The sequence below is a fragment of the Crocodylus siamensis genome, chromosome 2 (assembly GCF_052110815.1).
Source record: "Crocodylus siamensis isolate JL-2025a chromosome 2, ASM5211081v1, whole genome shotgun sequence".
Lineage (NCBI taxonomy): Eukaryota > Metazoa > Chordata > Crocodylia > Crocodylidae > Crocodylus > Crocodylus siamensis.
In genome coordinates, this window is record NC_143396.1 from 166,593,400 (window position 1) to 166,610,654 (window position 17,255).

Below are 17,255 nucleotides of genomic sequence, written 5' to 3' on the forward strand. Positions count from 1 at the left end.
TGGTGGTGGTCGGGGCAGGAGGAGGGTTCACCTCTGGCCCTTCTTACACCAGTGTTCCCAGCACCCTCCCTGCCCCCACCAGGTTGTACCTCACTTCCTGTGTTTACTCTCTCTGCAGCTTCCCCCTGGAGCACTTTGGGAAGCTCTATGGGCTTGTGATGGGTCTGTCAGCTTTGGTATCGCTCCTGCAGTATCCCTGCTTTGCACTTGTCAAGGGACCCCTCAATGGAAACCCTTTCTATGTGAGTGTCCAGTTTGGCAGGGAGCATCAGCCAGGGTTGGGCAGGGGGTGGGGTGTTTTATTGATACCCTGGCAGGAGAGACATGGGATACCCATGTTGGTTCTAGGGGGCACATTGGCAACATCTGAGGGTCAAATGGAGTGCGCCATGCATGTTCCTGTGGAGGAAACTTTATTGACACCCCAAAGCAGGTGTCCTTTGGGGAGAACTTTATTGACACTCCGGAGAAGCAGACAGGAATTATGCATAGACAGATATAGAGGATCTTTTTTGATAATCTAGAGTGGAAGACAAGTAGTCCCTGAGGAGAGAGCTTTCCACGTGCTCTTCAGTGAGCATGGGGTGCCACAGAGAAGGTCTGCGGAGGTTTATTGACCCATGAGAGTGAGGGTCAGGGAGAGACTTATCCACAGTTCTGAAGAAGTTTCTCCACGTGGGGACTTCATGGCAGGAGGCTCTCGTAGAGAGGGAGGAACAGAGTGTGTCATATAGGCCAGAGTGAGAGACATGGAGGGCCCTGGGGGTCTGTGGAGCATTTTGACGCCCCTGAGTGAGAGATGAACGTATAGTACTGCTAAGGAAAGGGATTGTTTGGACTTCCTGAGTGACAGGCAGGGAATGGCCTAGACAGGGGCTTTATGGAGAATTTGTACCAACTCCTAAACCGAGATGAGGGCAGTACTGCACACAGGATTGTGATGTGAGAGGTAGGAATGCCTCATACAGTGCTGGAGGTGGGAGAGGCTTGGGGGGGTCTTTAGCTATGTCTTAGCTTCAGAAACAGAGAGGGCCCTATTCTGAGTCTGGGTCATGTGAGCTTTATTAACTACTTGTCTCTTGGAGTGAGAGAGAGGGAGTGTCCTCCTCAGGGCCAGGCTGGGGGTTTTACTTTACTGACGCACTGAAATGATGCAGGAAGCAAGGGTTTTTTTGATGATGTCTTTTATTAAACCAACTATATAGTTGGGAGAGCTCTCCAGACCTGAGGAAGCACACTTTATGCCTTAAAGCTTATCTAACATCTCTCCCAGCTATACAGTTGGTCTAATAAAAGATATCACCAAAAAGCCTTGCTTCTTGCGTATTTCCTGAACCACCACGGCTACATTTTAACACTGTTGAGATGAGTTAGCAGGTGTCCCACACAGGGCTCTTCAGGCTGTGGGGGAACATTATTTACTCCCTGAACTGAGGGACAGGGAGTGCCCCTATGGGGCAAGGGACATTTTGTTTAACACCGTGGTGCACATGAGGTTCACAGTCTCATTGTCCCATCCCCAGGTGAACATTGGCCTCACTGTCGTCATACTCCTGGGCTTCGTCAACCCCTTGATGGTGTTTTGGGAATGCCAGCGTAGGGAGAAGGAACGAGGCATGGAAGGGTTCAGTTCCTTGTCCTCATCACCAAAGAAGGCTGATGTTGAGTCTCCCATCTGAAACCAAAGGGCTGTTTGGGGACTGCTTTCCATGGAAAACGGAAAGAGAAAAGGGAATTTCAGGGTGCTCCAGCCTCCAGGACCTCTTCATCTGTGTTTGCCCAACTCAGAATGTTTACTACCATCTCAAGCCACTCTCACTCATTTAAAAAGAGGAGTATTAGAGAGCTATTTATTTTTACAGATACTTAATTTTATAGTTATTTTTATAGCCCTGTTGGTCAGAGTCCTTTATCTCCCTCTTCCCTGTCTCATACAGGACAATTAGGAAGAAGCACTAACTGTATTTACATGTATTTTTCTGCTTGACTACAGTTCTATGTTTGGGTGTGTTCATAATAATTATGGAGGTAAAAGTGCTAGCTAGCTCCTTCCTAATTGAAACCCAATAAATACTAATGGAGAGAACCCAGTATGCTGTAGCCCTGTTGCCTGTTGGCCTCACATCTGGGCTTTGCCAAGGTTCCTGGGTTTTTTTTAAGGCTGCCAAGAACCTTCTTGTCTGATATGCTGCCAATTACAGGACATGGACGTCGACCCCATAACACTTACACTGATCCCCAATTTCCAGGATGCTTCAGTCTCTTACATTGTCAGGCAACTATTCATCCACTCCAGCCCCTCTTGCCCACCTGAGCCACAGAGCAACCAAAGGGAAAACAGTACACAGTACACCACCAGTGAAGAGAGGGGAAGGTGGGAGTACTTCCCATGCCCTGGCAGGGAATACATTATGTTAGTAGATGCCCAAAGGAAGACCATGCTCCCAGCAACAGAGGAGTGCAAGGCCCCCCTCAATCCATACCAATGTGACCCAGGGAGTGGGGGGACACCTCTCCTGACCCCAGATCTGGAGATCAGTTTTACCTTGAACAAGATTCTCCAGCCTGGTATAAGAGGTGTCTGAGCAGCCCACCCTAGCCAACCTCCCACCATGGCCGAGGTCCACACGTACAGCAGTTCTCACAGAGCCCCCACGTGGTAACAGTTCAAGTCTTTACCTGCCCAGGCTTCATTTGAATGAAAAACCTAGAAACCAGAGGCTTCAGGGCAGAGTAATAACTGGGCTCTGATTCATTAATGCATTTCCTCTGAGCACCTTTCTGGATCCCTCATGAGAGGGTGCCAGGATCCAGGAGTCCCCCAGGGAGAGGATCATCTCCATCTCCCCCCTCACACTCCTCAGACTCACCTATCCCTTTTCTTTCACACTCCCACAAGTCTAGAGCCTTATCCCACACATACATATCCTGCACCCCATTCATCTCCACATAACTCCACACTCCCTCACACCTTTACAGTGCCATCCTGGACACCCATTCCTGCAGCCCAAAATCTTTCCAAATCTATACATCCCCCAACACTTCTTACAGCCTACAGCCCTCATGGCACAATCTGCCCAGCTACGTACCCTTACAGACCCACACAACTGCACTCCACACCCATACACTCCTTATGCCTGAGCAGCCTCACACACACCCTATGCTCTGATATTCAGAACACCTCCTAATCTGCCATGTCCCACCCCATACCCCTGCTACACATCTGTTCAGTAACCTCACTTCCCCCCTTCCTTGTGTATTCTATGCTGTCCCTACACCCCTAGCTGGGGAAAAGCTGCAGCTCCAGGACCCCCTGCTCATTGGTGTTATCAGCACATGCCTGTGGAGAAACAGCTGGAACTGGTGATGGGATGTGGGTCCAGAGCCTACAGGGACCCAGATCCCCCACCTCAGCCTGGCCACTACCCCTACACTGCCCCACCCAGGCCCTATGACTCATGGAGAACCCTTGGGGTTGCTGTGCCCAGCTCCAGACAGGAAGGAGCAATGTGAGGCTGGAGGTGTCGGAGTGGATGGAGTGACACATCATTTTATTGCAGGAACATCAGGCAATTACTATGTGGGCAGGGGAAGGGAGAGAGTGAGGGGGATGGAGGCGTTGTCCTTACCCAGGAGATGGGGCAGGGCCAGGAGCTACTGCTGGGGGTGGGGGGAGACACAGAGCAGGGACATCTGGCAGAGCTGGGGAGGGTGGGCCCCGTGGCTGGAAGTAGCCATCTCAGTACTCGCAGATGAAGGGCTGGAGGTGGTAGCAGGTGAGACCAGTCCATCGACCATCTGGCAGAAATGGGGAGAGAAATCAGTAGCCACCTGGCCAATGCCTAGCACCCCAGACCCCACAGAGCCCAAATGCCCCTTCCTTAGACCCCACTGCTCCCACCACAGCCTCCAGGCCCCACCGCTCTGTGTGCTCCATTCTATCCCATGGCACGATGGGAGGGTTTTGGTGTGGGGCTCACCAAGTACCTGCCCCCTCTCCTTGGGGCCCAGTGGGGTTCCAATGCATTTTACCCATCACCAACCCAGACACAACCAGCATGTCTCCCACTATGCCCTCACAAGCACGGGGTGCAGGACAGGGAGTAGCAAATGTCTCCACCCTAGGTATGCCTGGGCGGCGCTGACACAACTGTGGGGTTGCCAAGGGGCTGTGGGTCCTCACATTTCTAACAAGCCCACTGCCTCCCACACTCCCACAGACTCCCAGCCTCTTAGGGGCTCCTCACCTATTGGGCTCAAGGTGGAACATGTTTTCCAAAGCTTAGCTGGAGAAATTTCAGGTGGTGCCATCTACCCAGTGGGAGGTCACTTCCTCCCCCCCACCCCTCCGTGGGGCAAGGGGGTGGGGGTAGGATCAGGGATGCTTGGTCTGCAAGGGGCTGCTGGGAATATGGAGAAGGGGGTGGAGGGGGAAGGCTCTGAATGCACCTAGCATCTGCTGGGGCCAGTGCCCTGCTGTGGTACTGGAGTAGGCACCATCCTGGCAGGCTTCCTGAGTTAGGGCACACAAGAAGATGCTCAGTTCCTGGCCATGGAGGGTCCAAAGGACCAGGGGGTTGGGGGTAGGGGCTGAGTCACCACCCACCCCACCCTTCCCCTTATTTCTCAGCCTTGCCCTGCCCTGGGGAGGTTGCCCAGTCCTGGAGCTGGCAAAGCTCTGGCAGGAGGTCTGGGCTGAGTGATGGGGACAGGGTCTGCCTTGCCGAGGAAGAAGTGGTGCCACCAAGCCACACCTTCCTCCAGGTATGGGTTCTGCTGAGATTGTGCAGCTGTTTATTGAGGGCAGCGCTGTGCCTACACCCACTATCAAGCTCAAGAGGCACTGCCACATTATATCTCCCAGCCACCGGTCACACCACATACACCAGCTAGTTCCACAGGGTCTGGCCACATTACCTCCATGGGTCACCACCACAGCCCTCTGCCACAGTACATCCACCAGGCACTGTCATAAGTACAAGTCATATTGTACCCAACAGCCCTCTGCCTTACTGCATCCACAGGCTGCTGCCACTAGCCAGCCTATGCTTACCTGGGCCCTTTCAAAAGGTCTGACGCTTGGGCACTATTTTATGGTAAAACTTCTTGCCAGACTCATCTGTCACCGTCATCGTGTTCTGCTCCAAGGGGTGCGGCAGGTCTGGGTCCCCAAGCTCCAGCTCTGTTTCCTCCTCCAGAGCAGAGCCTTCCACTGGCTCTAGGGTTTTTACTGGGTAGGGAGAAACAATGATGGGCCCTTTCAGTACCAGGAGACAGCCCAGGCCCAAGGGTGGGAGGACTGCTTTGACAGGGGTGCTAGACACTGTTTTGGGGTTCCCAACAGGGCAATCCTGCTGAGGTGCAGACTCTGCAGGGGGAGAGCAGGGTTCAATTCTGCCACCCCTCCTAATTTGGTCGCTGGGGCAGATGCCCCTTTTGCCCATTCCAAGTTATGCTACTGAAGTCCATGGAGTGGCTGCATATGGGCTCCATATTGGGGTTGGTATGTTTTGGACACAGCCAGGGAAAGTGTGGGGAGATCCTTTCTCTGGAGGGGGGCCTGGGGTGAGGCCTGAGGAGGGACAGACTTACAGAGCCTATGGGCTGAGGCAGTGCCCAGCAGGGCAAGAACCAGGACCACGGGCAGCTTCATCTCAGTCAGACCTAGGGGAGAGAATTCTTGGGAGCATAGCCCTGGCACCCCCATTGCCTGGAGACCCCTCCCACAGTCCAAACCAGCTCCTTATCTGCAGACCCCAATATTCCCACACAGCCAAGACCAGAGCTCCCCCAGCAAACCCTGACTGTCCCCTCAGCTCCTCTAGCCTCAGTTTCCCAACCATCCTATCAAGGCAGACCTTCCTTTCTTTGCTATTATTAGGCACAGATCCCTGCAAGAATTAGAGCCCATAATTGCTCTGCTTGCCAGTTCCTGACCCTCCAAATCACATCCTCAGCTGGGGTCCTTTCCCAGGGTCTCCTTGCTCAGAGGGGACAAGGGAGAGGTGCTTAGGAACCCAGGACTATAGCTGGACTGGGGATACCAGGGCCACTACTCACTCACACAGGGACAAGGTGGCTCAGGACACCCACTGCATGGGTACAGAGGGGGTGGGACAGTCCAGCACATAGCTTGGGCCTGTGCAATTCCCTGCCACAGGGTGTTGGCGGGGAGGCTCGAAACAGTCTCTGCAGCCCTATGGCCTGGCCTAGGATCTGCAGGTGCCAGGGTAGGAGCTGAGTGGTCTCTGGGGCCAGGCAGGAGTCTCTTCCTGAGCCAGAGAGCTGCATTGTGGGTGTTCCCCTCAATGATGCACCCACCATTTGCTGTTCTGATAGCCAAGGCTCCAGCACTGCTCTGGGGCAAGTCTTCCCTCTCATCCCCCATTTTTGTTGACCCTGAAGCATCCCCCAGCTCTCACCTCTCTTCCAAATGTGGGGAGCCAGGATCCTCTGACAGACCCTTCCAGACTGTGCAGCGTCTTGCACTGAACTGGAGTAAGAAGTCAGCAGTGGAGAAAGAGCTATTATCAGCCCCTGGCACTCATACGCTACCCCAGGGCTTTCAAAATCTATCCCCAGCCTGTGCTGCAATCAACTGTCTTTCCGCCCTTGCATGTGGAGAGTCCCTGAACCTGATGTCCGTAAAGCAGAACTTGCCAGCATCCTGTCAAAGCTCCCATCCTTTTGGTGCCTCCTTTTAAGGCAGGGCCAGGTTTTTAGTTTGTAAGACAGTAGCAGGAGGAGGCTGTGAGTTGGAATTGAGGGGCACTGGCAGAGCACAGGGCTGGGGTAGCAGGGACTGTAGGTTGGGATTAGGGAGGATTAACGGAGGTGCTTGCAGGGAAATAAGGCTGGGGAGCAGGTGACTACAAGTCAGGCCTGAGGGGCATTAGCAGAGCTGTCTCAGGAGGCTAGCACTACAGTGCATGGGGTGGGAAGAAGGAGGGGCAGAGAGCAGGACCAGGAAGCATCAGCAGAGCTGTCGGTGCACTTCAGGAAGAGTTGTGTCTGCTTTCAAAGGAACCAAGTGAGCCAGCTCCTAGGGGCTGTGCTGATGGGGATACTACTGCAGGCCTGTCCCATCTCTGGTCTCTCACTTACCCCTTTGCTGTCAGGCCTCTTGTGCCCCTATCACAGGGCAGAAATCCATAATTCTCCTACTCTCAGTCCGGACTGCAGACTAGGGTTCCCTGGGGGAGCACTGTCTCCCCTAAGAGGTCTACAGTGCTAACCCAGCAGGTCTGAGTGCAGCACATGTCTGCTGTTCTTCCTTTCAGGAGCCTGTGACCAGTGCTGTGCACAGTGACCAGACAGCCTCCTGAAGTCAGTAGCCTGGTTTCCCAGCATGCACAAAGCATATCAGAGAGAAAGGAGTGTGAACCCAGCAGTTTACACAGCCAGATAAAGCTTGAAGCCTTAGAAAGCAGGTCACTGCTGATGCCTCTTGCTGAGCAGGGAGAGGTCCAGCCCAGAGCCATGGAAGAGTCCAAGACCTCTTAGGGGAGAGGATGCTCCCCCAGATGTTGACAAGCAAGAGAAACTGATAGAGGGTATTGGGCCTCATTTGTATTTCTGTTATGTAACTGCTTAGGGAAAGGGTTGGCAAGCTTTAAGGAACAGTGAGCTGAAATAAGGCCGCTGGGTCTGAGGGGGGGCTGCTGCTTGTGACCTGCTCTCTCAGTGACTGACCGCTGCAGTCCAGTAATGCACAAGAGCGAGCAGGGAGTGCTGGGGCAGCAGCGGGGGACACTGCGGGGAACCTGTCTGGGGGCTAGTCTGCCCCCTGTAGTCCACATCAGCTGTTGATAGTGAGAGTGGATTTATACTGCCCTTGCAGTGAGGTCTGTCCCCTTCGCTGGGTCAGTTCCTGGGTGAGGTTGGAGCAGAAGGATCTAGCTGGGAGAAGCAATTTCCCTTCACTTTGCTGCTCTCTTGCTTGCCACAGAATGGTTGTTAAGACAGTCACGGCTGGTGACTCTCTTGTGCTGTACACAGGCCAAAAAAAGATTCAGTTAATGCAAAGCCCAGATTCAGTTAATGCAGAGCTCTGTCTGCAGGTGTCTTATGACCTGGAACGTCAGGCAGAACGCACTGCTCTACCAGCCAGGAAATAAAGACCTCAGAGCAAACATGTATCTTCAGCTCTGCTCTCTGTTGCTGACAGTAACCACTGGGGTGTGATCTGCTGGGACTTAGTCATGTCCACCTGTTAGGTGGAGCTGATGGCAGAGGAATTAGGTAGAGCAGAGACTGGGACACAGGAGATTAAATCTCATCCTCTGCTCCAGCTTCTGTACGGGAGGTCTTAGGAAAGAGGGTCATGTACACTATGGGAAATGAAGCATGGCTAATGCCAGCACTGGGCTGTTACCAAAGCACAGGGGTTGGCTCCCCATAAGGATTTTCAGTTGCAATTAGCCTGTAGGTTTAAAGATGGGTAAGTGACTGATAATGGTATGCCATGTGTTTAACACAGCTTGGCTCTCACACAGTGCTTTTCATCCTTTTATCTCAAAGGAAACAGTAATGTTAGGCCTATTGTACAAATGGGGGAAAAAGCACAGAGAACTAGGGTGACGTGCTCAAGGTAATCCATCATAACAGTAACAGCCAGGAACTGAACCCAGGGCTACTAATTCCCAGCCCAGTGTACCATCTCCCAGGCTATAGGTATTTGGAGCAATGTGGAGCAGGCAGAGGCTGCAAGCAACAGCATGGAACACATGGCACTTGAAATAAAAATCCAAGTTTTTGCAGTCCAAATGGAGTCCTTTTATTATTATACAGAACTCTGTGCATGAAACATGGTGGGAGCAGCTGAGCAGTACAGTGAAGAGCATGTGATTTAAAGTGTCACCTACACAGCAAAGAGAGCAGCATGGAGGGACTCAGACCTCTTATGCATTTGGATTTACAGTCAAAGAGCCCGGCAGCAGCACGGAAGCAGTGGAAGGAAGAGCTGACCTTGTACACCCAGCTGACCATGGTGGACAAGGATGAGAAAATGAAGGTAAACTTTTTCCATTACCTTTTCTGGGACTGGGCAGAAGCCCAGGACAGGCATTGGAAAGAATAAACTCAAGTGAGGCAGCAGGCAGTCTTGATGTATTACAGTCCAGCAAAGCAACTACAGCTACAACGTGATGCCTCAGAAGGAGGCCTGGGAACATTAGTGAAGAACCAGCAACCCATAGATTTTGCCAGCCAAGCCCTGACAGATACAGAAAGAGGATATGCAGAAATAGAAAAAGGAAATCTGTGCTCTTTGAAATGGAGAGACTTCACCAGTTCACCTTCGGGCAAAAGGTGACTGTGCAGTCTTATCACAAGCTGCTGGAAAGCATTATGAAGCATTATGAAGAAGTCACCCCTGAGTGCACAAAAGCAACTATAACACATGCTATTAAGACTTCAGCGCTACGATGTGAGCAGGGCTTACCTTCTGAAATATACTACATATGGGTTTGTAGAACAAGATGTCAAATCTATCAATGCACTACAAGACCTCCTTATCTCCAGTGGGAATCTCTAAACAATATGAGAGACAGAAATGGATGAATGGCTAGAGACTGTGATATGAATTATATTTCAGGACTGGCCAGACCCAAAGGAATAAGTGCCCCAGAAAGCCATTCCCTACTGGCAGGTTAGAGATAAACTATGCACACAAAATAGAATCTTATTTAAAGGTATCAGAGCAGTAATCCCTGCCAATCAGAGACAGGAATGAAATCATGAAAGGAATACATGCTTCACACCTGGGAATAGAGGCATGCTTGTAGTTAGCTCAGTAGCCTGTCTTCTGGCATGAATTCCCAGGTAAGGACATACATGGAGCAGTGTGAGGTGAGTAAAGAGCAGGGAGACAGGCAACAGAAGGAGATGCTGCAGCTGTATGAGATCCCAATATGACCTTCGGAAAAGGTTGGGACAGACCTGTTTGTTCAATGATAGAAACAACATGGTCACAGTAGATTAATACTCCAATTTTTGGGAGGTGGACTACTTAGAGGACACTCAAACAAGAACAGTAATTGGGAAGGTAAAGGCACACTTTACCTTGTATGGCATACTCAATATCTTATATTCAGAAAATGGGGCCCAATATACAGCAGAGAAATTCAAAAGATTTTAGCACAAAATGGAAATTCAAGCACAAAACTTCTTCCCTTGTATACCCCCAGAGCAATGGAAAGGCAGAATCAACTGTCAAGGCAGCCAAAAGACCCATGGAAAGGGCAAAAAAGGCTAGATACAATCCTTACTTGACTTAAAATACCCCCCTCTCAGGAGGCACAAAGAACTAGGAAACTCGTTCCTATAAGATGCAGTATACTGCAATTTGACAGAGAGAAAGCAGACAATGTACAGAGGCTGCTAAGAAAAAGTTCAGAGAGACAGGCAACATATTACAATAGAGGAACTAGAAACCTGAAGCCTCTCCATGTAGGGGAGACAGTTTGGATTTAGCCATCCAGCAGCCACAAAAAACAATGACAACAGGCTACTGTTCAAGCTTTTGTTGGGCCAAGATCCTACGAAATAATTAGCACTGAGGTTCAGTGGTTGAGAATAAATCATAGACACTTGCAGAGCAGCAGTGTCATGGAACAGAGACAGAAGACTTCAGAGACAGAAGACATCAGCTCCCAGATGACTCTGATTGGGCTCCAACCATCAGTTGGCTAGAGGTCAGATGTAGCAAGGAATATGAGTGGCCACCTAGGGTGACCACTCGCCCCTAATTGGATGGGACTGTCCTGGAATGGGAACATCAATTCTTGGTCCTGGGCTACATGACTCTGGGACAGCACTTGTCCCAGATTCACAGTGTTATGCAGGGATCAGGAAATGGTATGTTTCCTCTTGCAGGCTGGCAGCATTCCAGCCCGGAAGGGGCTGCTTGGGGCTGCTGGGAGCAGGACGCAGGGGATGCCATATGCATGTGCAAGCCTTCACGCAAGCATGTGGCTAGGAATACAGCTGGGCAGCATGGAGAGCAGCTCCCTGCAGGGAAGTCTACTGGGGGGGGAAGGGGGCATGGTGGGGAAGAGGGGGCAGATTGAGGCCCTTATGATGAGGGAGGGACTGGGGCAGGAGCTGGTATTGCCCAGCTGGGGCAGTGCATAGTGTCTGGGGCTGGGGCAGGGAGCAGGATGGAGCCACAAGAGGCTCATCCAGAGGGGAGGAGGGGTGGCTCCCTGCTACTGTGTATATTCCTGGGGCGATATGGGGGACATGTGACTCCCAGATTTGTGCATGGGGCAAGCATGGATGTGGGCTACCCACTGCAGCCTTGGGGCTCCCCGCCCTGCTGGCTTCCCCATGGGAGCTCAATGCTGGCTGTGCCACCATGGTGAGGTGCTCCCTGCCCACCTGGCAGCAGTGGGGGTGATGGCAGTTCTGTCCCCCACAGCTGCCAGACAGACAGGGGGCATGTGGCAAGCACAGGATGTGGCAGAATACCATCCCTGTCTCTCTCCAAAACTCTGTTACCTGACAATTTGGTTACCATGGTCACTCCTTTGCCCCATCTCTTCATGTGACCCTGAGTTGTAACCTGAGCTGGATACATTTCTGAGGGAGGGGGGTAACCTGCTCCCTCTGTCTACGTGACTGGCATCACATACCTGGGTGAGGGGCTTGGTCTCCCTATTGTTCTGAGCAATACCAGTCTACCTGGCAACCAGTGATACATTTCAAATTGGATGGCTGGCAGCCAACAGTTGCTGGCCTCCATTGGACCAGGTAAATGAGGTCATAAGCCTATATAAGTTAAGGACTGCCCAGGAGGAGGAGCAGTAGCCATGATGAAAACTCAGAGAGAGGAGCTGGACCATCTGAAATTTGCTCCTTTTCTTGAAACTCATAATCAATGAACTGCCTGCCTCCAGAGGGAATCTTCACTTGCCTCTGGATGATACTCATGAGTAAGCTACCTGAGATCTAACTAGACATGTAACTTGCAGTAACTCAGATGCATGATCAAAAGCTACCCAGCCACCCTGTTTGCTCTATGGATTTCTCTGATATTTCTCTACCCTGTGTCAAAGATAAAAGTCTTTGATTTCAAATGCCGATGGCAAAAAGTCAGATAGCAACAGGTCAGATGACAAAGGGTCAGAAGCTAACACAACAAACTCTGTGGTTGTAATTTATGCCTCTGTATTAACAATGTTGCATAAACACACCCCTGTCTGTGCCTCATTTCAAATTACTTGAGTTCCATACCAGAGAGAGAGAGTCTGACCTTGATAGCCCAGCACAAAAGATAAAGTACATATAGTAACGAGATTTGCTGACTTTAGTAAAGTTGTAGAATTAAATATACTACGCGCGCCATCCTGTGACCAAACAGAACCAGTACCACCCAAGTAAAAATAACCCCCCTTTTTTATGAAACCTGAGCAAACAAAGAAAGCACAAGTGCCAACTCATTAATTATTTATAATTGGCGTATAGTAATTGGTCACCTGTGAAAAGTATAACTTTGAAAGAACTTCCGCCCAAAGCAGAGAACTGCGTATACACTCAAGAAGAACAGATCGTGCACGAATATTTCTCTCCGCCTACGTTATCTTTCTGGCGTATCCCCATTTATCTCTCTATCTCTGACATTATCTTTCTTATCAAGAGCTCTTAGTAATTTGCAGACTGCAACGGCTTATATGAATCGCTCGGAAGCAACTGTCTTACCCACCCTGTAAATGCTGGGTAACATGATATCTGCATGCTTTAACTGAATGAATAAATCAACTCCACGGCCTACGCTCTAGCCATCAGATGTGTAAGTAAAATAAATCTTTTGTGAAAACATCACGCTGTGTTTAAATCATCCTGACTCCTGCTCACCGTTATCACCCACCTGCCCGGTCATAAATCCCCCTCCTCACGCCAAGCCGGTCGTGCTGACCCAGGCTCGCAGGTCAAGGGTGCACCGGCATATGGGGCGGGACACCCTGTACCCTATTTCAAACCTAAACTTGTAACCAATAAAATTCTCCTTTGTACCTAGCATGGGAGACTTACTGGGAGAGGGGCTCGATTATGCCTTGGCATCCCCTTGGTTCAGCTGACTAAGAGAGACCACTACTTGTGCTTCAGACTAAGGGAAGCACCCCAAGTTCTTACAGTGAGTCAAGCACTCTCAAGGACTACTAGGCCTGTGTTTCCCAGGGAGCACAGGGCCAGGAACAGTCCAGGCCCTGGGTGGTGGTGGCACACAAAATAGAATCTTGTTTAAAGGTATCAGAGCAGTAATTCCTGCCCCCAGGCTAGCAGGTGTGCTTCAGGAAGGGGGTCATCCAGATGTGAGGTGCCCCCAGGGAGGCACTTGGAGCCTGGAAGGTGGTCAGGTGCAGTGAGGTGTATTGCAAAGAAGCCTGGGAGGACTGGGAAACAGTGATCAAACACAATGCAGTGGACATGCTTGAGCTGTTGCTCAAGACAGGTAATCTCCTTTGGTAGCTAAGGGCTAGTGCAGAGGTTCTCGGCCTTTTTGGATCAGTGTATCCCCAGTGGCCAGACATGGAGCAGTGTACCTCGGTGGCCAGACATGGAGCGGAGGGGGAGGAGAGGGGGTGTTGCACAGCTGAATGCAGAGCGGCGGCACCCATAGCATGCGAGCTTCCCTCACCCCCACATCCAAATAGGCAGGCAGCAGTAGCGCAGGATGGTGCGTGGCTGTGCTCCATCCCTGCCTGCCTGTGCATACCCGCTAGGGCCTTCTCAAGTACCCACCTGGGCTAGTGACAACCCCTGGGTTAGTGTACAGAGTGTCCTGAGGTTTACCCAGTAAACAGCCAAGAGACCGTGACACTAGCCAAGACGAACAAATTCTATATCAGATCTCAGGGCCTGGCACAGTTCCATGCAAATCAAAGGGGAATAAAAATTGCTTTGCATCAGCAGGCTTGTGAGTTTCTGGGGCTCTGCACAACCTCACCCCGGTTATTAGTCTGGCTGACTCATCACTGCTGGCTCATTTTACAAAGACTGTCAGGTGCTGCTCCAAATACTGCCTGGGTACTGATCAGGCCAAAGCCCCTGCTTTGGACTTGCTGGTGAGACATGGAGCTGCCAAGGCCAAGCAAGCCATGTGCACACCCATGACAAATGAACAGCCCTTCCCAGAAGACATGATTAAAGGCACAGCAGCAACCTCCGTAGATGCATGGTTGGGGGAGATGCAGAATGTAGAAGGCAGGCCTGGGGTAGCATCACTAGGGCTTCTTTAAGGGCAGGAAAATCATGAATGTGGTGAGCAGAGCAGAGCAGAGTTTGAAGGAGCAGTGAGTACATAGAGGAATGGGAATTTGAAAAGCTGGGACACAAAATGAGTCATAGTGAGATAGGAGATAGGGACGCAAAATGCAGCGAGACAGCTCTATAAATACATCAGATGTGAGAGGGAGAACAGAGAAAGGGCAGGGGCATCACTTGCTGGGCAGAAAGTGATGACTCAGAGGAGGGTAGAAGAAAGTTTTTGTGCCTTGCCTTCATTAAAAGGTTAATTGTGACTGGATACTTGCCTCCCTTCACTACAACAAAGGATAAGGAAAGAACAGGTTAAAGAACAGGAGCTAATGAGGTGGAGTCCTGGTGGAATTTACTTTCCCTCACCCCACAGCTGGAAAGGCCTCTGAACAATTGACGGTTATGTAGGACTGGTTTTAAGGATTTGAGAAAAGCAAACAGAGCATTTATACGTGAAAAGGGGAAGGCAGAGGGCCTGGAGGATTACAGAAAAGTCTTCCTGACTTCCTGGAACAGGTTAAAACATGGACCTATTAGCACCTCAGAGATTAAGCAGAAGAAAAGGCTACATGGATTTGTCAGAGAAGACCTGTGTCAAGCCAAGCTAATTTCCTCTGTTGGCAGGGCAGCAGGGTGGGTGCAGGAGGAGGTGGAGGTGGCAGTGACTGTGACTGTTGGTGTCATATATCTTGACTTCAGGAAGGTGTTTGATGCTGTCTGATCTGCCATTTGCCAATGTGGGAAACAAGGTTCAAATGAAAATGTCTTAAGGTGGCTAAACAACTGGTGGGATACCAGAGCCCTAGAGGGTTGCTTCCGTGGTGTACTGCCCCACTAGGCAGACACCTCCAAGGTTTGTCATGTTGGTGGGGGTGGATGCAGGCTGCCCACTGTGGGCTTTGGGGCTCGACACCCTGCTGCCTTCCCCCTGGGAGCCCTGCGCCAGCTGTGTTGCCATCGCAAAGTGCCCTCTACCTGTCCGGCAGCATCAGGGCAGTGGCGCAAAGTTGTGCCCCTCGCTGATGCCAGGCAGGCAGGGGGCACCTTGCCATGGCAGTGTGGCTGGTGTGGAGCTCCCAGGGGGAGGGGAGGAGGGCAGGGACCCCAAGCCTGCAGCAGGCAGCCTGTATGTATCCACACTTCTCCCACCCCTTCTTCCTCCACCCCAGGCTTTGCTCAGCTCTGCTCTGGCCATGCCCCTGGTGGAGGCATCATCTTAGGCCACCCAGCAAAAAATAAAAGTTGCCGCCTATTCTACCTATGTAGGAGAGATACAGGTTAAACCCTTTCTAGGCAAGGTAGGGGTGCCTAGAACAGATTTTCCACTTCCTGAATAAGTGCTTTAAGCACAAGGCTATTAGGAAAAAATGGACAATTCTTCCTTTGTCTAAGACCCAACCAGTCATGGTTTGGGGGTTTTTTTTGCCCTGCTGTTATTTCAGGGCTAGTACTTACCCAGGTGCACATGTGCAGAGCTGTATTCCTGCCCAGCCCAAGAGCAGCCTACTGTGCCTGTTCAGCGCATACTGGCTGCAGAACACATGGATCAGGAGGATTGCCAAAGCCAGCAGTTATGCAGCTGGAAAACAGTTATTTGAGCTTCTCAAGGCTAGGGATAGACTTTCAAAAAGCCTGATCCTGAATTAATTTAACCATTGCAGGTTAGACTAACCTGCAACTCTTGAATCAATTTGGAGGTGGATAGACATTTCCTTTTTATTCCAGAAATGCAGGCACATGCCTGCAGTGGCTCAGGCTAGAAGCTGCAGGTGGGGGGTGAGGGTGGTGCTAGAGAGCCCTCCCCTTCTACAATACTGAGCTGGGGGTGGGGGTTATGGCCAGGCCCCAGCAGAACACTCTGATTAGCCCAGCAGGGAATTGATAGCAGTGTTTATCACCCCTGACTCAGTGTTTATTACCCCATTAAGAAAATAGCAGAGGGACATGGGTTCATTAGAGGCAGGTCGTGTCAGAGCAACCTGGTGGCCTTCTATGACCAGGTCAAATGGGTCACTAGTTGGCGGGAGGGCCACACCCAGAGAGTGGTGGTGGACGGGTCATTTTCGACCTGGAGGGATGTGGGCAGTGGGGTCCCCCAGGGCTCGGTCCTTGGGCCTGCACTGTTCAACATCTTCATCAGTGACTTGGACGAGGGGGTAAAAAGCACCCTGTTCAAATTTGCTGATGACACTAAGATGTGGGGGGATGTGGGTATGCTAGAAGGGAGGAATAGGCTGCAATTGGACCTAGACAGGTTACAAGGGGGGGCGGATGAGAACAGGATGGGTTTCAACACAGACAAGTGCAAGGTGATGCACCTGGGGAGGAAGAACCAGCAGCATACCTACAGGCTGGGGAACTCCCTTCTCGTCACTGCAGAGGCAGAAAAGGATCTTGGAGTCATTATTGATGCCAAAATGAACATGGGCTGGCAGTGTGGGGAAGTGGTCAGGAAAGCCAACTGCACCTTGTCGTGCATCCACAGATGCATCTTGAGCAGGTCCAAGGAGGTGATCCTCCCCCTCTATACAGCACTGGTCAGGCCACAGCTGGAGTACCGCGTCTAGTTCTGGGTGCCGCACTTCAGGAGAGATGTGGACAAGATGGAGAGGGTCCAGAGGAGGGCCACTCGCATGATCAGGGGTCAGCAGGGCAGGCCCTACGAAGAGAGGTTAAGGGACCTGAACCTGTTCAGCCTCCACATGAGAAGGCTGAGGAGGGATCTAGTGGACATTTAAAAACTGGTCAGAGGAACCAGCAGGCATTGGGAGAGTCCCTGTTCTCCTGAGCACTACCAGAGTGACAAGAAATAACGGTCACAAGCTGGCAGAGGGTAGATTCAGGCTAGACATCAGAAGGCGCTACTTCACTGTCAGGGCAGCTAGGATCTGAAACTAACTTCCAAGAGAAGTGTTGCTGGCTCCTACCCTAGTGGTCTTTAAGAGGAGGCTGGATGAACACCTTGCCGGGGTCGTTTGACCCCAGTACTCTTTCCT

The 17,255-nt window shown here is 51.3% G+C and overlaps 1 protein-coding gene and 1 long non-coding RNA gene across 6 annotated transcripts in view; one reads left to right on the forward strand and one right to left on the reverse strand.

The window, feature by feature from the left end:
• The window catches only part of SLC43A3 (solute carrier family 43 member 3), a 30,817-nt gene extending 28,731 nt beyond the window's left edge, over positions 1 to 2,086 (forward strand). For all 3 annotated transcript variants that reach the window (XM_090032134.1, XM_090032136.1, XM_090032135.1), the window contains exons 12-13: positions 119 to 242; positions 1,524 to 2,086. In XM_090032134.1, coding sequence (XP_089888260.1) covers positions 119 to 242; positions 1,524 to 1,679 — 280 coding nt within the window. In that variant the 3' untranslated portion in view covers positions 1,680 to 2,086. The remainder of the gene's footprint in view (positions 1 to 118; positions 243 to 1,523) is intronic.
• A 123-nt stretch (positions 2,087 to 2,209) lies between these two features.
• Positions 2,210 to 15,804, reverse strand: LOC149871098 (uncharacterized). 3 transcript variants are annotated; one of them, XR_016440183.1, is made up of 4 exons: positions 15,715 to 15,804; positions 5,593 to 5,664; positions 5,054 to 5,230; positions 2,210 to 3,798 (listed from the first exon to the last, which is right to left on the reverse strand). It is a non-coding gene; the product is annotated as an uncharacterized LOC149871098 (long non-coding RNA). The 3 variants fall into 3 exon arrangements; XR_016440181.1 differs by having other exon boundaries at positions 2,210 to 5,230; XR_016440182.1 differs by lacking the exon at positions 15,715 to 15,804 and adding an exon at positions 6,423 to 11,007 and having other exon boundaries at positions 2,210 to 5,230.
• Between the last annotated feature and the right edge of the window lie 1,451 nt (positions 15,805 to 17,255).